Source organism: Vitis riparia, chromosome 12 (genome assembly GCF_004353265.1).
Source record: "Vitis riparia cultivar Riparia Gloire de Montpellier isolate 1030 chromosome 12, EGFV_Vit.rip_1.0, whole genome shotgun sequence".
Classification (NCBI taxonomy): Eukaryota; Viridiplantae; Streptophyta; class Magnoliopsida; order Vitales; family Vitaceae; genus Vitis; species Vitis riparia.
This window is the reverse complement of record NC_048442.1, coordinates 3,934,367-3,954,232: the sequence shown is the minus strand read 5'-3', so window position 1 is coordinate 3,954,232 and position 19,866 is coordinate 3,934,367. Positions and strand designations below refer to the sequence as shown.

The window sequence follows — 19,866 nt, the reverse complement described above, 5'->3', positions numbered from 1 at the left end:
AGTCACATTCATCACACCCCAGCAGGGGGAGCATGAATTTTTCTGAGTCTCGAAAGGAGAGCTAGTGGATGTAAACATGAAGTGCATCCATGAATCAATGACTACAAAGAGAGAGGAGGAGGTTTGGCAGCCAAACCCGATATAATCTCATTTATGACTAAAATGAGCCAAAAAGAAACATTACAATTACAAAGTTCAGAAATACAACAATCATAAGCTCTGAAATTAAGCTAATCCAGGCAACAAAACAGAGGAGGAGACAGAAAGAGAGGGAGGGAGAACATATGTGAACTGCTCTTAAGCAGTGAGCTCCTCCTCCTTGTGGGTCTCAATCACAAGATCGGACTGAGGATAAGCAACACAAGTCAGAACCCATCCTTCCTCCATCTGCTCATCCTCAAGGAAGCTCCCGTCAGACTGATCCACAGTGCCTTCCACCACCCTCCCGGCGCAGGAGGAGCAAGACCCAGCACGGCACGAGTAGGGCAGATCAATACCAATCTCCTCCGCGTGGTCCAGAACGTAAACATCATCTGGGCACTCAAACTCCTTCTCCCCCTCTGGTGTGATCAGCTTCACCTTGTAAGCAGCCATGGCTGTTACCCTCCCTCGCCCGGCTTTCAACCCAAACAGAGCCTGACCCACATTCGGCAGAGCACGGAGGCTCGTCACCGGCTGCCTCCGGATGAAGGAGGTGCTCACCATGGCGCCTGAAAGTGTTGCCATTTCTCTCTTAGATGTGATAATGCAACAGCGTTGTCTCTGTGCTTGTGTGTGGAGGAGAGACTAGCGAAGAATATACCAAGGGAAGTAGAAATAGAGAAAGTTGCATAGAATCCTATCTGCCACGTGGCAAAACGGTGTGGTGCACTTTATCTCTTTATCACAATCACCAGTTTATTGGGTGATTGTGGTGGCCACAATCCTTCACTCAAATGTGGCCTCCTATTTTCTGAATGTCCGGTTTTTCTTGGGTGCGTCATTCGTATATTTCCATTCACAATTAAAGTGAATGTTACAAAATGAAAAATGCCTAATGGTTCCCATCAGCCTCAACGTTTGCTGCTTTCCACACAAAATACATATGGACGTGGTTTTGTCCTAAACCGCACCACAAAGTCCAATTATGGTGGAGCAACAACGCCCAAAACAACTAAACAGGCGACTTTATTCATTATCCACCAGTTTCTTCCTTGTTACAATTTGTGACCTCACAAAGTTTTATAGGAAGAATCATAAGATGCCTGAAACATTAGCTCAACCAGAAAATGGGAGAGAGTTCTAGAATGAGAGAATTGATTGCTTTGTTGCAAACACCATGATTATTATGAAAAGGATTGCAGGGGCGTTGAAATGAAATCAAGTTTTGCAAACTCAAATACTGGAGATATAGATAGAAGTAATCGTTGTATGCACATAGTTCACAAGCACAAAATTCACTTCCTCCGAACCCCTTCCCCCCATATACGTAGTCCCAAAGATGTGTAAATGACAAAACAGGAGGGGAATTAGGCAATAATTCTTACATGATTTGTAGAGGGAGGAAAGAGGATGTCTAAATGACAGGTGAGTTTTTTTATCATCATGCTAAGCTTTCCAAATTATGGAAACAATCTCTGGATTCTAAATTAAGTAAAGATGGGCTTTCACTTACATCCATTTTGAGGGGGTGGGGGGAAGAGAAGAAAGAAAAATTCTCAGAGCTTCCCAAGCCTGAGGAAGAAAAATACAACATCCATTTTGAGGGGGTGGGGGGGAAGAGAAGGAAAAAAAAAATTCTCAGAGCTTCCCAAGCCTGAGAAAGAAAAATACAGCACCATCCTAAACCCTGTGATTTTGTTTTTTTTTTTACCGTAGTGTTGATGACCAGAGGCTTCCTCTTAAATTTTTATTTCTGAATCAACAATCTAAAAGCTCAGGGAAGCACTATCAGCCCTATTTGTCCTCCAGGTGACCTAGTCACACTTGATGTTTCTGTAGATCCTCCTGACGAACAAAGTAGAGCCCAGATATCCAACAGCTCCTGAATATTTGAAGATAAATACATCAATGCAACAGTGAGTAATAACATAAATGCATGGTATAAAAAAGGCAAAAATAAGAATAAAGATATTTTTATTCTTCCCCAGGCTTTGTTCAGGAAGCTAATAATTTATACCATTAGCTAGATACCACGGGCAAACTCCACCAGCATGTGCATATGGCAAACGGTTTTAAGAAACCCCTCCAGGCTGTGGATTAATGGAGGTTTGAATCCCCAACTTGGACTATAATTTAAGGCAATAAGCACATGCTGTTTTTCTAAACTAGATATTTAGGATGCACCAAGGTTTTAAATTTAAATAAAATTGCAATAAAATTTCAAACATGTCAATATCCAGCAATTTGAAATTTTTAACCAAGTTCAAAAAGTGCCCTTACAGTTCCTCCAATATTTTGAATAATTTCAAGAGACAAAGATGTGGGGGGAGGGAATAAACAGTGAGTCCCTGATTTGGATTCAGTCAGGACACTTTTGAAAGGAAAAAGGGTGGGCTTTTTTAGAAAATGAAATTTCATATAAAAATCAATGAATATGTGAAAAATAAGGTACACAAATTATAAAAAAGGGAATCAGAACACCGTAAAAACTCACCACAGAGGATTCCTAAACCAAGGCAAAACATCAGGGTGTATCCGAAGTAGAAGCTGGTTTGGAAGAAGCCTGACATCTTAGTCTTCACGTAGTAGTAATATATAGAATACAAGTATACATAGACAGCCGTTGAAGCAGCTGAGAAGAACGAAGTCCACTGCCAGTGATAGTTCTCAGCATTTAGCAAGAAGTATGTTCCCACTATTGTCACACAAACAGTGACAATTATGAGAATCAGGAAAACCAGTAGCATAAAGCCATAGACATAATACACCTGCCCAGCACAAACAGCAAAAAATGTTTATCATCCACTGGAAACAATTTGAACTCCTGTCAAACAATAGTCCGAATTTCTCAAAAATAGAGAGAGAGAGAGAAAGAGAGAGAGAGAGGTTCCCAAGAAGATGATATCCTTCTATCGTCCATTGCACTGTTTTTAAAAGAACCATCATACTACACATTTTAATTGCACTTTCATTATGTTACTAGCTTCAATCTTTTTACCCTTTATAGGCAGTGCCAGACAAACTAGCACTTGTATGGGATACATTCATCACATACAAGTTTCAGGCACCAATACATTCATAACAGTTCCAATCATCTTAAGAACTCCATGTTGGAAATTGACACACCTGTATTCATGTCCCCATTACACAGCAACTCAAAATATAATGAAATTAGTCTATTTTATTTTTTCCCCCTCTTTGGGTGACAATGGTACTGCTTTAATATGGTGGTTCTATTCTACAGGGTAGTAACTCAATTCCCATAAGATGTCAGTGCCATCCAGAATACATTCTTAATCAAATAGAGACCCTTGGAATCATGCAAGACACTGCAATGTTTTCATTTACAAATAAAAAAATGGCCTTGCTCACACCAGTATCTTTTTAGCAAGCCACTCAAACCAAAGAGTCATTATATTTACCTTGTAATTCCAGAAGGATGTGAAGACAAAGTACATCTCAATAAATATGCTGCCAAAGGGTAGCAGACCTCCCATCATTGAGACGACAGATGGTGTGAGATACCATTTCTTCTCAGGGATTGGACGAGGAATAGTTTTCACACGACAAGGATTATTGGGAGCACCACTCCAGTTTCTACCAACAACCGTGCCAAGTAGTGCCAGAGGGAAAGAGAAGAAAGCCCAAATGAAGAAAACAACTACCATAGTTCCAAAGGGAATAGCTGCTAAAGACCCATAGAATATAGCAATTGTATTCAACAAGAACCCAATCCCAAAGCACATAAATGGAAAAAGTGATGCAGTGAGAATCATCGACTTAATCCAGGTTTTACCTGACAAGATGACAGAGAAGTGATATTATTTAGCACCAGAAGCAATCACAAAGACAGTTGAGTAGAACATATCAAGAAATACTTGTTAAATATAACCCAAAAAAAGCACAAAAGATATGGAAGGAAGCCCAGAAAAACAAGAAACTTAGCCATCGACCAGTTGATGGATGAAGTACATACCACCATTGCGTGAGTACATCCCACCACTCACATAACCCGAAATGAATGATGTCAGAGCATAACATACTATAAAAGTTGTGACAATTGCTCCTCTCCTGAGCCACATAAACAGAGCACAGTTTGGTGATGAGATGAAGTAGCAAGCAAAATATCAAGAAAACAAACGCAAACGACAAACTAATACAACTGGAAAACAGACCAAAGCAAGAATGGATCCTAAGATCACAATACAAAGTTGTACTTCAGTACACCTATAGATGAAGGCAATTAGTAAGATATATATTTTTTTTTTGATAAGTAAAGTATTTTCATTAAAGGCCAAAAGGCAAAGGAAAGAGAATACACGGAGTATACCAAGATACAAAGAAGCAAAACACCAAAGGGCAAACAAACCTCACCCTTAAGTGGATATTAGTACACCTATACATCTAGGCCATTAGTTAGATATAAGAGGAAAAAACCATACCTAAAATAATATTTCTATAGAAGAATATATAAGAGAAAAGAATCATGTCTGATGCAAACAATATGGTGCAGGATGTTTTGCAATAGATTATTTTAAGGTTGATTAGAAATTTGATAAAAGAGGACTTACGAGCATAATTAGGGTTTCCATTTATTTTGATGGTCTAATATGTGAATTTTGTTTAAACAAGAAGACATTGTATAATTGCAAAAGAAACAAAGAGAAGGGGAAGAAAAAAAGAAGAGAAAGAAGGTAAGGCACATTACAGATTTCTTTTATCTCTACAACACAGTGTGACCTCCTAGAATTTTGATTTCCACAAAGACCAATATGACAGTATAATTGATAACCCATATATAGGAAAATTTTATTTGTCCACCTCTATCCCATGAGCAATATTGTTACATGGATAGGTAGGGTTTGTTACCTCCAAATCCTCCTTCCAATTCCACTCTAGATTCTAGAAGATGGAATTTGTCCACTTTATCATGCTAAATTAATATGGAAAGTCTTAATTGATATCCAGAAATAAATTCAAAGCATTTGCATATTTATATAGGACCTCTTATAAAGTGCTTAACAGAGACACATGTTGTGTGCTTGAATAAATGTGTGATATGTTGGAAAGAGTTTGCTTCATGGCATCCCTTTGAATTTTGGTTGATGAGGAATTCTCTAGCAATCCATGCAATTTGATTACCAATGGTCTGGGCTGGCCATATGCAGCATCTGCTAGAAGAAGTGGGTAATACAAATGCTATTTTCCAATGAATTCCTTTCCCCTCAAGGAGCCTTAAGTTGAACTTTGATGGACAATTTCAGGGAAATCTGGGTCAAACAAGCATTGTGCTGATAGGGATGACAATGGAGACATTCTTTAAGTTTACTCTTGGCCAGAAGGAATTATTGGGCACTGATATAGAGATTCTAGATTTTAGTGGAGGGTTAGGAAGAGGCATCATCCATGACAATCACAAATCTCCTTTCAAGCAAATTCTTTCATTGTTATTTACTGGGTTTCCACAAAGAATAGAAGCTCATGGCATTTTTTTTTAATGGGTAATTAAAGATAGTATAAATAAAATAAGTCAAAAAGAACGCACCAAAGTACACAAGATATATACAAAGGTTGCCAAAAGGTGTAAAAAGAAAAAGGAAAATGGACAACAAAAAACCACTCCCCCCCCCTCAATAAGAACCCAACCAGTCAACAAAGTCAAATAAGGACATTGGGCCTTCAACTATATACCACTTAGTCCAAGATAACAAGTTACAAAGAAGCAAGCTTTTCAGTCTTTGATCGGAAAGGTCCTTGTCTTCAAACAATATTCTATTTCTCTCCTTCCAAATTGTTCAAAAGAGATACAGAGGAGCTGCTCCCCCTACCTTTTTTCATTCCCTTTTGACAAAGGAGCCACACCATACTAACAAGGCCCCTCTTACGAAGGAAGGTAACACCTAAGATATACCGAAAAGAGAGAACAATAACTGCCACAAAACCCTCATCTTACCACAATGAAAATAGGATGTGGTCAATTGAGTTGTCCTGGATATGATAAAGGAAACATCTATTAGCCACCGTCCACCCTCTCCTTTGAAGCTAATCTAATGACAAAACTTTTCCCAAAGTCACCTCCAAAGCAGAGGGAAAAAAAATCACCTTAAGTGAAACCCATGAATTCCAAATAAATAACAAACTTAAACAGGTCATTTGAGTATGAGTGACCTCACAAGACATGAAAGTATCATTGACAAACGAAAAATAAGAAACCTCCACTCCCTCTCCATCTCTATCCCTCACCTTGAAACTTGACAAATAACCACCCTCACCAGCCCTCCAAAAAAGGCAACTAAGCGCCTCCATTACTAGCACAAACAAATATGACAAGAGTGGACCCCTCTACCTCAAGCCCTTGGAGCTTTGAAAAAAGCCAAAAGGAGTGTCATTCACAAGAACCAAGAAACTTGTTGATATGCACCATCTCGCCCAACTAATCTACTTTTGCCCAAAGCCCATCTTGTCCAAAACTGAAAGCATGAAGTCTTAATTTAAATTGATCATAAGCCTTCTTAATGTTAAGCTCACATAGCACCCCGCAATTGTTGCTTTTCAACAGAGAGTCAATTGTTTCATTGCCTATAAGCACAGCATCTAGAATTTGCCTTCCCTCCACAAAGGCATTCTAGAGCTTGGAGACCACCTTACTCACCATATTTTTAAGCCTACTAGCAAACACTTTAGCCAATAACTTATAAATGCTACCCACCAAACTTATAGGCCTAAAATCATTAAGATCTTCTGCCTGTTATCTCATTTGACGGTATTAATAGAAGGCACCGTATTATCCATTGGTTGATTGATTTTTTATGCAAAGGATTTCTCACTATTCATTATGAATCTTCATACATTGTCCATCCCTTATTTTGTTAATGATATTTGTTTGCCATTCAGAAGAATAAAAGAACTAATAAACCTTTAAACTAATAACTCATGGCTATCCCGACATGAAGAAAACCAGCTACAACACAGCTTCATACAGTATCACTATCATACTCGCTACAGGACCACCAAAATACTTGCTACAAAATGACTACAGAAAATACATGCAATAATGCAACTTTCTTACCAGGTAATCAGCAATTTTGGTTACTGCAATCTTTAATCTAATGTTGACTACCTTTTACTACTGAGTTAACTAAGTAGAAAACCCTTGGTACAATAATTCACACAATGAATACCCCAAACAAGCCCAAATTTACCTTCTTTATAATCATGTTCAGCACCATAACATGCTCATGATTCATATACATAATATGCCCTTCCATCCCAATAATTATAATGAAGCAACAATCATTCAAAGACAACAGCTCCAAAATAGAGATCATTCGATACATTTCATAGTTAGTTCTGAACATACCCGATATACAACATTGCAACAATTGCCAATAAGATGACAAGGAGAACAAGCAACGCTAGCTGAGCACCTGTGCCAACAACAGCTGAAAGTAGAACTAAATTGGGAGGAGGCCGGAAAACATCCCCATGAACAAGCTTCCAGCCAGACTCTTCACTCACATCTCTTTCCTGAGAATTACATGTTAAAATGGTTACAATTAAAAGAAATGGAAATCCCACAAACCAATTAAAGGAAAAAGAATATAAACAAAAGTTGAGAGTGTCACCAGAGTCTCCAGATCATCATCTTCCCGAGCATATTTAGCATAGTCATTTCTAAGGGTTCGCATTAAGATCATTGACACCAAACCAGTGAGGAAGATAACCATCATGAAAGAATTAAAAATGGAGAACCAATGAATCTGCACATTGCAGAATGCATTCACAACTCAATATGTGGAAGTTTATTAAATGAACTAAATAAGATTATCGAATTCATATAAAATATAAGACAATCCTTAAAACTCAACTAAATTGGCATTAGTCCAAAGGAATCTAAATTTTTGCAGTTAGAAACTCTAAAGACAGATAGAGAATTATAATAAAACTTTCAGCAGGTAAACACATGGGGCAATTAAGAGGGAAGTGCATTGAAGAAAGTTGCAACTAATAGCCCTATTCATTTTTCTAATTTGGTGAGTACCAATAAGAAATTCACCTGGTGTTCAAAGAAAGGGTAATCCAGATAAACATCAAAACGACGAGCAAAAGTGACATTAGTAGGAATCCATTTAACAGAATATGTCATGTCTAATGTTCTTCCTGCTTCCATCGGTTTTGGGTTCTCTTGAGAAAGATTAACATGAATAATCTGCAAGAATAGAAACTTAGAGCATTGTCAGACGTGATCCCAAGAAGACCCATCATATGATTTATATGAAAGTTAACAAACCACAAACCTGATTTTTGTTGTATGTAATGTTGATATTCTTATGTGTGGAAAGCAAGTGCTTGTTATCACTGTTTTTATCAGGATGCAGCTCACCAACATAACCTAATACATTCAACAATAGAGTAAATCAAGTAATAACACATCAAATTAAATATCTAAAATACTATACGCACAGGACAGAGTTACATAAATACATACCCCACAAAGGCAGATCATCTGGACTTGCATGCAGCGCACAAGCCAACAGAGTAATTGAGATCATGAAAAAGGCAACAAAAAATAAGGATGTATGCCAACAAATTATAATAGTTGTGGATAAAAGAAATTTCAAAGAAAGCACAAAAGGATAAAAAGGAACCTTGAAACTCATCAAAATGTCACATAGAAACAAAATGATCATCAAATGAACATGTTACACATCAACACCTATCTGGTAATATACAAACATTTGACTTCATAGTATGGGCATAAAGCAAACTTAGGGGAAATCGCTTCCTATTTTAGCTATTAGTTGATCTAAAGGCTTTTATGGTTATTGATTGCACAAGACTAGAAAGGACAAAACAGAATCCTGCACTAATTTCTATGTTATTTTTCAACTTCACTTCTCTAAATAGTAAAAAATCAACATGTTCTATTTTGGAGCTAGATTGAACTAAAATGAAGTGATGACATTCAGCATATAATCTTTCACCATTTTGAATCTCTATCATAGCTTTAATATGTTTCTTTTTAGAAACAATAAAGAAGCCAGAAGAAATATTACAAGGAGATATTTTTCAAACAAACTTCCCTTCATATTATTTTTATTTTTCTATTAATACTATTTTCAGTGTGCTTATTTAAAAAAATTCAAACAAACCACTTTAAAAAAAGCATAGAAAAGCAAAAAAAGTTGGAACCCCAAAAGATGTGTACGAAGAACACAACAAAAGAACATGCAAGAGGGAAAAAATACTCCAGTAGTGAGTCTCAAACAAAAAAGGTCTGCCAGGTACCTCCTCACTTAGACAGGTCATCTGGTAACTACTGATTTTTTTAGTTATTTTTTTCCCTTATCAGTTTACCACTTTATTTTTGGATGCTAGGAAGAATTGAACCCACAGAAATTCTTAACTCCATGGTCATCAAAAGCCATCAGCAGGCCAAGAAAGGTGTCTGTTATTTAAGTTAAACAACCAGAATTTTGTTTTATCTTTTCGGCAATTTTTATTTTCAATTGAAAACAAGGATTCATGTTTAAAGCAGTCTGAAAAAGGTTTCTAGATCAGCTACTCAATACAGTTCTCCCCCTTTCTTGAAAACTACTTTCCAGTAATCCACTTCCTGTCACTAAGGACACTTGTTAAATTTGTTCTTTGACTTTGTACAATGTAAAAGTTTTTCTTACACTCAAGACACAAGATAATGCAATCTTGATTAAATCTTTCATAAAATGGCTAATGCTCATAGGAGAAGGAATTCCCTGGTCAGGATCAAAATAAATGGTAATAGGGTCTTTGAGGAGACAGAGATTAAAGCTGGGGTGGTACAAGCCTTTCAATCTCTGTTGGCTGAAAATGGGGACTGGAGACCTAGTTGTATGGGGCTGACCTTTGATGTTTTAGGAGGCGATCAGGCAGCTTTGCTGGAGGTTCCATTCTCTAAGGTAGAGGTGTTCAAAGCTCTCTCAAATCTACATGGAGATAAAGCTTCAAAACCGGATGGTTTTTCCTTCGCGTTTTAGCAATTCAATTGTGATTTTGTGGAGGATGAGGTAATGGGTTTCTTTAGGGACTTTCATGAGCATGGCAGATTTATGAAGAGTTTGAATGCTTCATTCTTGGTGACAATTCCGAAGAAAGAGGAAGCTAAAGAACTTCGGTATTTTAGGCCTATACGTTTGGTGGATAGTCTTTACAAGTTGTTAGCTAATGTGCTAGCAAACAAAATAAAGAAGGTTATGGGAAAGGTGGTGTCTTGTTCCCAAAATGCTTTTATGGAGGGCAGACAAATTTTGGAGGCATCTTTGATTGTCAATGAAGCTATTAAATCGTTGCTAAAAAGCAATGATTGTGGTTTAATATGCAAGCTTGACAGGTTTAATCTCCAAGTTTGATATCGAGACGGCTTATGACCATGTCAATTGAAATTTCTTACTTCTGGTTCTTAACAAGATGGGTTTTGGAGAAAAGCAGCTCAAGCGGATCAATGGGTGTATTTCTATTGTAAGTGTTTTGGTCCTTATTAACAATTCTTCATCAAGATTCTTTCGAAGCTCTCGAAGTTTGAGGCAAGGGGGACCCTCTCTCTTCCAACTTATTTGTGATTGTCATGGAGGCTCTCAATTGTTTGCTTAATAGACTAAGGTCGATGGTTTCTTGGCTAGTTAGCGGGTGAGAGGTAGAGATGGGGAAGGGGAAGTCTCTCATTTGTTGTTTGTTGATAATATTTTAGTTTTCTATAAACCTTCTCAAGATCAGTTGACCAACTTGAATTGGTTGCTCATGTGGTCTGAGGCCATTTCTGGGTTGAAAGTAAATTTGGAAAAGAGCGAACTAATTCCAATGGGGAGTGTGGTGAATGTAGAAGAGTTGGCTCAAGAGTTTGGGTACAAGGTCGATGCCCTCCCTTCTTCATACTTGGGCCTTTCGTTAGGTGCACCTTTTAAGTTTGTCTCAGTTTAGGAAGGTGTAAAGGAGAGGTTTCACAGAAGAATAGGGTTATGGAAAAGGTAGTAAGTACATTTCCAAAGGTGGGAATCTTACCTTAATCCGTAGCACGCTTTCTAGCATGTCTATCTATTTTAGGTCCCTTTTTTTGCATCCCAAGGACAATCATATTGAGGCTAGAGCAAATCCAAAGGGACTTTCTTTGGAGAGGATGGGCTTTAGAGTGAAAACACCATTTTGGTAAGGTGGGCTATCATATGCTCAGACAAAAGAAAAGGAGGTTTTTTGAAATGAAGTTGGCATTTTTTTTTTATAGGCAAACACACAAAAAGCATATATTAGAATAGGGCACCTTGAGGCTGACCCAAAAGCATACAGGGAGTATACAAGAGGCGCCAAAGGGCACAAAAAAGAAGAGGAAATACAAAACCAGCCCTCAACTAGAACCTAGCCAATCAAAAAAACTGAGTAAAGGAAGAGGACCATCATTTACAACCGACTTAGTCCACAACCAAAGGTTACATACAAAAGAATTTTTCAATCTATGAATCGAAAGCTCCTCATTATCAAAAGCAATCCTGTTTCTTTCCTTCCAAACCGCCCAAAAAATACATAAAGGGGCTGCCTTCCACACCTTTCTACACTTCTTGGCCAAGTTAAAGCCACACCAACCACTAAGGGTATCTCTAACCAAAAAAGGAAGGACCCAAGTAACACCAAAAAAGCAAACAATAACTCCCATAACACTCTTGCCCTGGAGCACTAAATAAGAAATGAAGTTGGCATTATACGGAGGAAAGGGAGCTTTTTGGAATAAAGTAATTAACAGAAAATATGGGGAAGAAGATGGCGCATGGCGATCCCACAAAGTGAAAGATGGGCATGAGGTAGGATTATGGAAAGCAATTAGGAAAGATTGGGACATTTTGAGTAGGAAAGTTGCTTCTTCAATAGGTAATGGGAGGAGGGTGAGATTTTAGACAAACAAGTGGTGCGGAGACGAACCGCTAAGGATCTCTTTCCCCTCTTTATTTGCTCTAGCCACTCCTAAGGAGGCTTGGGTGGACGATATCTGGATCTTTTCAACTGATTGGGTTTGTTGGAGACCCCATTTTTCTAGGCAGCTCAATGATTAGGAGGTGGATATAGTGGAATTGTTCCTCTTGAGGTTGCAAGGGTGGAGGGTGTGCAAGGATGAGGAGGATAAGTTGTTATGGACAAGGTTAAAGAATGGAAAATTTTCTGTTAAAGCCCTTTACAAGGATTTGGAGTCTAGAAGACAAATTGCTTTCCTGACAAGTGTTATTTGGAACTTTTAGGTGTCGCCCAAAGTGGGCTTCTTTGCTTGGTAAGCCACTTGGAACAAAATTTTAAATTTGGATCACATCCAGAGGCGAGTGTGGTATGTGGCAAATAGATTTTTCTTTGTCCCAAAGAAGAAGAATCGATTGATCATATTATCATCCACTTTGACAAGACAAGGGTTGTATGGCATCTTATGTTTTCTCTTTTTGGTGTGTCTTAGGTGCTCTCCTCTATGAGAAAGACGCTCTTAAGTTGGCACAGGTCTTTCTTGGATAGAAAAAGGAAAAAGGTGTAGTAAGTTGCTCCTCTATGCCTCTTTTGGACAATTTGGAAAAAATGGAACAATAGGGCATTCAATAACAAAGAACATTTTGACCAAGGGACTAAACTTATTTTTAATTGTAATCTTTTAGCATGGTCCAAATTATTTATAACTCTAGGCCCTTTTTCTATTATAGATTTTGCAGATCGAATAGGATCTTGTTAAGGGGTGTCATTTTTTGTTGTTCGTCTTTATTTTTTGGTGGCACTTTAGGCACTCGTTGTATACCCTCAATGTACTTTTGGGGCGCTTTTTTGGCATTTTTTAATAAACGTTTACTTTACCTATCAAGAGGAAAAAAAGAAAAAAGAAACATTGCCAAATACAATGCTAGTTACACATATTGTAATGATCCAAAGAGGAGATTATGCAATATCAAAGAGTTGCATTTCTGTCCCTTCCTCTCTCAATGATATTTAACTTAAAACTCATTAGACCATTTATAATACAAAATATGATTCAAGCTTCCATGTGTTCTCAGCGCCATCTTTTCATGGCATTTATATGTGTATTGAACGAATATTTTAATATTGACAGCCAATACCTAAGTTTCATCATGCATCATATAGAAGAATATAACGCAGAACATACCCACGAAGAATTCCAACCAATAATTATTCTCAATAGCATCCTTGAACTGTTTGACCTTTGCTTCATCAAGTTCAAGTTGACATATCACACCCTTGTCCACATTTTCTGCCAACCAAAATCAAATGATGCAGATATTACATTTTAACCATCCTTCAATCATTAAAAAAAAAAAAAAATTGATATTAAGAGTAAGAGGTAATCATACACATACTTTGAAACTTTATATCAATCTGGCTTTCAATAAGCTCATTTCCGCCCAGGAGCTCACCAAGGCCAATCCATTTGTGAACAGCTTTGCCAGGAGGACGACAAAATGGAAGACTATAATAATTGTACGTTTCTTGTGGATTATTGTAAGGTCCAACCTTATTTACCCAAAGGGTAACCGGTTCATTCTGCTGATACTGCAAGACAAAATTAAAAAACTGTCAACAAAGTGCATCTGGAACAAAAGCAAGAGCTGTAATTTGAGCTACTTACAGAAAGTAAGTACAGAAGTAGCATAAAATACATATTGTTCAACAATATAGTTTGTGATGCAGATTGACAAAAAGGGGGGGGAGGATTGGGACATTCATAATAGGATTGAATCATTTAGAAATGGGACAATTAAAGTAACTAAAGTAATGAAAAATACAAGTAGAAGTTTCAATTCAACTCAACTTGCACCACCTTATCACTAAGATGCCTAATTCTAAGAAATTCCTATCCTGAAATATAAGTGAAGCATGGAGATTGATCAGAATTATAAACAGAAAGCAAGTAAGTCCACTATCAGACACTACACATGGGGAAGGTGATAGCTGATGGGAAAAAATTGGTGCCATCTGATGTAGCATGACAACATAAAAATGGAAGCCTGACATGGTGGATAGAAGGCCAAATAATAAATAAAAAATTAAATCAGCATAAGAAAAGATGGGAGGTGAAGAAACCTTTTTCCACAGAGTATGAAATTCAAGTTAACAAATGATGGAAGTGACTTAGGTTCAAAACCCTAAGATAACTAAACTAAGATAAATAAAATTGATATACACAAGCATATAATATAACTTCAGATTAACAAAATTTATATAGAATATTAGGATTTTGTGTCCTCAAAATTTGTATATAGGCAATTGTGTCCCAAATTGAGTTTAATATGAACATGTGAATGCATTCGAAGCATCCAAAACTTATCAAGAACTTGATGTGGCAGTAGTTCAAGCATTAAGAGCTGCAATTGTGAAAACCCATCATCTAGCACATAATAGGGATGATAAATGACCTAGACATCAATGTTTTCATTCAAGCTTACCTCTTCAAGAATCAAGTCAATGAGAGAAGAGAAACGGTCATTGATCAATCCAAGGAGTGACTTAATCAAGAGGATTATTTGCATTCTGATGGATTGAGGCAACTTCTCAATTGATTTATGAGGACAGCCAATTATGTGCAGTATGGTACATATACAGTCAATGAGACCATTTTCTGGGGCTTTGAATCCCTGGACTTATGTTAAGGAGGTTTTTCACTCTTCGAATGTACAGAATAATAAAAGCAGCATTGGCAGGAGCTTTACTAAATTTTTTTTCATGGCATCATTGACCTTGGAAGAGACAAGTTATTTGTGTAAGCTTTTCATTTTATGTTTGGATGTATAGGAATCAACTTTCGACTCCAACGCATGAGGTCTTTCACCAAAAAACACCGTGGACAGTAACAACTTCATTGCACAACTTCAACACCACTTGAAATAAAAAGGAGGCAACCCATTGATTTCATCACCAATTACACATACCAAAACTTCTTGGATATCTCAATTTCTCACAATCAAGATTTTCAATATCGAAACATTCGTTCAACACCAGTTTCCACCTGAGAAAGCCATCTTTATAACTGTAGAAGGTGAAGGACAACATTTTTTTCCTTTCGGGGAAGTTTTACTCACAAACACTTGTCAACAACTTGAAAAGAAAACTGAAAGTAACATCACCTTGCAATCACCATTCTATCTTCCACCCCTCTACTTAGGCTATATGAGTATGGCTTCTGAAAGAAAGTCTCCTAATCAGAACAGTTTCTGATAAAAACCACATCTTACAATCAACCACATCCCAAGGTTATTAAAGGCTATGTTGTGTGCATGAACACATGGGGGTATGATCGTTGACAGCTTAATTAGGCTGGTTGGATTTGGTAATGCTATCAAGGGATTCCCCTGCTCTCTTATGAGTAAAATGTATTTAAGAGATTAAAGGTTGAGAGAGATTTTTCGATTATTATTGCATAGGATGGGTGTGTGGAAGGCTATCAAAATGGGGGTCGGAGGACCTTAAAAGTATAACAAGTTTCAGGGTGGAAAATGGGCTGAGGTTGAAGTTTTGGACAGATGGATGGTGTTGTGATGAACCCCTAGGGAAGGCTTTTCCCACATTCTCAATAGCCAGAGCCAAAGATGCACAGATAGTCAAGGCATGAGAACAGGAAGGGAAGGAGGGTAGTTGGAACCAAGTTCACAAGACAGCTTCATAACTAGGAGTGAAAACGATGTGTAGTGATGTAGAGGATAAGATGGTTTAACTAAACTTGAAATGTGGCAAAATTCTTAGTTAAATCTTTCTATTCCTCCTCCCATAATGATAGAATGGAGTTGTTCCCCACACATACAGTTTGTAATCCTTGGCCCAATGAAAGCTAGGTTTTTTGTTTGGGAAGCTATATGTGGAAGAATATTAAATTTGGATCCACTCAAAGGAAGCATTGGAGAATTCTAAATGGATGCAATTTGCACAAAAAAGAAGAAAAAGCAATTGATCACACCCTCCCACACCACTCAAAGGGGGTCATGCTATGGTAACGAACTTAGCCATTATCTAGGATAGAGTGGGTGACACACTCTACAGTGAGAGCTGCCCTTTTGAGCTAACAAGGATCTTTTGTCCAAGAGAAGAGGAAGAAATCTTGAAAAACTGCTCCTCTATGCTTATTTCAAACTTTTTGTAAGGAGAGGTTTAGTTAGCATTTGATAACCACTGAAAAGGGGGATCAAACAATTAAACAATCTTTACGTATAATTTTTGTAGTGGGCTAGAGTGTACATAGGAGATTGTTTTTTCCTTCTGACTGGTTTTATCTCAGTTAAGCTCTAAGTAAGCCAAGGGAATTATTTTTAGTGTATTCCTATGCTTTTGTTGACCTTTTGGCACCTTTGTATTCACCATGTGTGCTTTTGTGCACCCTTTTGTTAGGCATTGTAAATATATATGATCTTTGTCAATTAAAAAAAAGAGGATCATCCATTTTATTACAAGATTGTATTTCTTTCTGTGGGATGGAAGTATAAGTGTTTTATAACCATATGGCAAAAAAGAAGCCAGTTTTACTTTCAAAACAGTTATGGCATGTAATTCACTTCATCTCCATTTTTTATTATTCACCGCTGAGTTTTTTATTTCAATCTTTACACTACACCAAAAGGGCTGCCTCCTTCAACTTAAAATTTAAGTTATCCAACATTTCTTTAGATTAACATTGCATTTATAGCCTCATTGAACTAGTTTTTAGGGTTTCTAACACACTTGAACCTCAGAATCTTCAAATCTGTGCACAGAAACAAAAAAAAAATGCAACCAAAGTTAACTCATTTGCTTTATAACTGACCTAAAGGGCTAAAAAAAATTCCGTTATACAAGTTGCTGCCACACCCATTGCCAGAATCACTTCCTTCACTCTATCTCCATCACGTCATTTATAAACATAACACATAAATACCGTAAAGAAATAACAAAAAAAAGGTAAAAATTATAAATTTCATCAGCACAGGAAAGATCCAAGACAACGAGAACCAGAAAACCTACTTGAGATCTAAGCCCTACGCATCAAACCACAACATCACACGCCTTAAAAAGATTTTTAAAAATAAAAAATTCAGAAATTAATAAAAAAGAACCACAATGAGCAGCTGAATTTTCAACAAGAAAAACACACTATGCCCACAAAACCCAGCCATCTGATCACAGGCTAAAAACACGAAACAAAACCAAAATGATCAAGAAACAGCAATTAACCTCCAGATCTGAACCAAATCCAAGAAATCAACAAGATCTACTAGTTAAAACCCCGGAGTCACGACCCGGCATAGAACACGAGAAAATGGGAATGAGAGGGGGAGAGGTTGACCTTGTGATCGTAGTCGGAGGCGGAGGCAGGCGAGAGGAGGAGAAGGAGGGCGAGGTACAGAGCAAGGAGGGAAAGGGCGGCGGATCCGACGGCGGAGGCCATGGCAATCGGCGGAGAGAGAGTGAAATCAACGGAGCGAGAAGAGAGAGAGAGAGAGTCGGTATTCTAGATTTGCGACTCCCTTCACTCAGAGGTCGCCTCCAGTATATTCCCCCTGCGGTAAACACCCATGACCTCTCGACCAATGGGAGGTACTTGTTTACACATTAATTTACATTTTCACCCCTCAAAACACCTTTTATTTAATTACAATAATTTCAATTTTTTAAAAACCATAATAAATGAAGTCAAAATGCCATTTTCATAATATTATTATATTTTTAATATTTTGAATTTATATTTAGATATTTTAGTTTTAAAAATATTTTATTTCCTGTGATCTTACTAAATAAATAATTATTTCAATATGATATATTTGTATTTTGTTAGGTGAATAATAAACTAGACATCAATAACTTGTTTGATAATTATTTTTAAAAACAGTTTTAAATAATAATTTTTAAGAATAATTTTATGATATTTTATAAAATAAAAACATATTTAGAAACCTAAAATATTTTTAACTTATTTTTTAATATTTTAAAAATAATTTTTATATTTATAATTTATTTTTAATCATTATACATATTTATATAATTATTTTCTAAAGTTATCATAAAAAAAAAAAAAAAAAACAACAACAAAGTGAAAATAATAGAAAATACTTAAAAGATGTTTTTTAAAAACATCATATCTAATAACAGAAAACAATTTTTTCAGTTGTCAAATATGTTTTTTTTTTGTATAATAGAAAATTATTTTTGCAAATGATTATCCAACATGTCCTGTGAAAACAAATTTTTAAAACTATTTTTGAAAAATGTTCTTTAATGTTTTGTAAAATAAAAGTTTATTTGAAAACTTAAAATATTTTTAACATATTTTTAATATTTTTAAATATATTTGTGTGATTATTTTTTTAAACACCTTTTAGAAAATAAGTGAAAATAGAAAAAAAAAACAACTAAAAGATGTTTTCACAAAGCACTTTATTTTTTATTTTTTATAACAAAAAAAAAGGTTTTTTTTTTGTTGTGAAATGTGTTTTTTCAGTTTTTTATTTTGAAAAATAAAAAATTATTGTTGAAAACAGTTGTCAAACATGTTCCAAATATTTCAAATATTTTATACATTTTTTTTAGATTTTATCCAAACCTAAAAGAAATGTTTTAATTAAATATAATATGAAATGGAAATTTCTAAAATAAATATTGATAGTTATTACTTTCTTGAATCATACCTAAAACTAAATTATATATTTTTATTTCATTCTTTTGTCAACAAGATTTCCATAAAAGAACATTTTAAAAATATATATTTTTAGCTTAATTTTATTTCTTATTTACATTCACAATTTTCTGAATTAATTTTAATATATTAAAAAGGAAATTAAATATATAAATATTAATGAAATTAAATAATATCAAAGGAATGATATTTTATTTTTTTCTAAAAGAAATTTTTAATTAAATATAATATGAAATGAAATTTTCTAAAATAAATATTGATAATTTATATTTTCTAGAATCATATCTAAAACAAATTATGTATTTTTACTTCATTCTTTTTTCAACAAAATTTCCATAAAAGAACATTTTAAAAAAAATTAGCTTAATTTTATTTCTTATTTACATTCATAATTTTTTGAATTAATTTTAATATATTAAAACAGAAATTAAATATATAAATATTAATGAAATTAAATACTATCAAAGCAATGATACTATTTTTTCTAATTACTATATAAATATTTCAATTTTGTAAAAGATTAATAATAAATATTTTTAGAAATTAGTGTCCACTGTTGCTTAATATTACAGATAAGTAGGAGTGAATATAGAAACTGTGGGCTTAGACCTCGGGCTGGCTTACAGGTTCATGGGCCTATATTTTGGGTGTGAGCCCGGTTTAGTATGGATTGAGGATTGACTAACTACTCCAAATTAACTTGATTGACTTTTATTATAGTATATTTGATAATGATTTTAGAAAGAGTTTCTAAGGGTCCGTTTGACGGTGACGTTAGAAAATGTTTTCAACCTTTTTAGCACTTGAATGATAAAAAATTTTAAGTGTTAGAAAAATTAAAAACGTTTTTTAGAATTACTGTTAAATAGGTTTTAAACTTTTTAATACTTTAATTTACATTTTCACCTTGTTTACACCTTAATCTACATTTTTACCCCTCAAAACACCTTTTATTTAATTACAATAATTTCAATTTTTAAAAAACCATAATAAATGAAGTAAAAATGCCATTTTCATGATATTATTATATTTTTAATATTTTGAATTTATATTTAGAT

At 35.4% G+C, this 19,866-nt stretch overlaps 2 protein-coding genes across 2 annotated transcripts; both read right to left on the bottom strand.

The window, feature by feature from the left end:
- Positions 1-122: 122 nt before the first annotated feature.
- LOC117926823 (ferredoxin-like) lies at positions 123-798 on the bottom strand. Its single transcript, XM_034846114.1, has one exon. It carries the CDS (start codon positions 724-726, stop codon positions 298-300), a length of 429 nt encoding a protein of 142 aa, XP_034702005.1. The 5' UTR covers positions 727-798; the 3' UTR covers positions 123-297.
- A 566-nt stretch (positions 799-1,364) lies between these two features.
- Positions 1,365-17,630, bottom strand: LOC117926820 (transmembrane 9 superfamily member 1). The gene is made up of 12 exons (XM_034846112.1): positions 17,462-17,630; positions 13,512-13,704; positions 13,301-13,405; positions 8,630-8,647; positions 8,439-8,533; positions 8,198-8,350; positions 7,767-7,901; positions 7,502-7,668; positions 4,118-4,212; positions 3,564-3,937; positions 2,636-2,909; positions 1,365-2,023 (listed from the first exon to the last, which is right to left on the bottom strand). Exons 1-12 carry the CDS (start codon positions 17,561-17,563, stop codon positions 1,956-1,958), a joined length of 1,779 nt encoding a protein of 592 aa, XP_034702003.1. The 5' UTR covers positions 17,564-17,630; the 3' UTR covers positions 1,365-1,955.
- Positions 17,631-19,866: the final 2,236 nt, after the last annotated feature.

Coding starts and splice junctions, on each gene's coding strand:
- LOC117926823 (XM_034846114.1), bottom strand. CDS start 726: ATGGCAACACTTTCAGGCGCCATGGTGAGCACCTCCTTCATCCGGAGG.
- LOC117926820 (XM_034846112.1), bottom strand. CDS start 17,563: ATGGCCTCCGCCGTCGGATCCGCCGCCCTTTCCCTCCTTGCTCTGTAC. Junction 7,902..8,197: donor ACCCTTTCTTTGAACACCAG/GTGAATTTCTTA, acceptor TGCAATGTGCAG/ATTCATTGGTTCTCCATTTT. Junction 4,213..7,501: donor GTTGCAATGTTGTATATCGG/GTATGTTCAGAA, acceptor TATGTGGCTCAG/GAGAGGAGCAATTGTCACAA.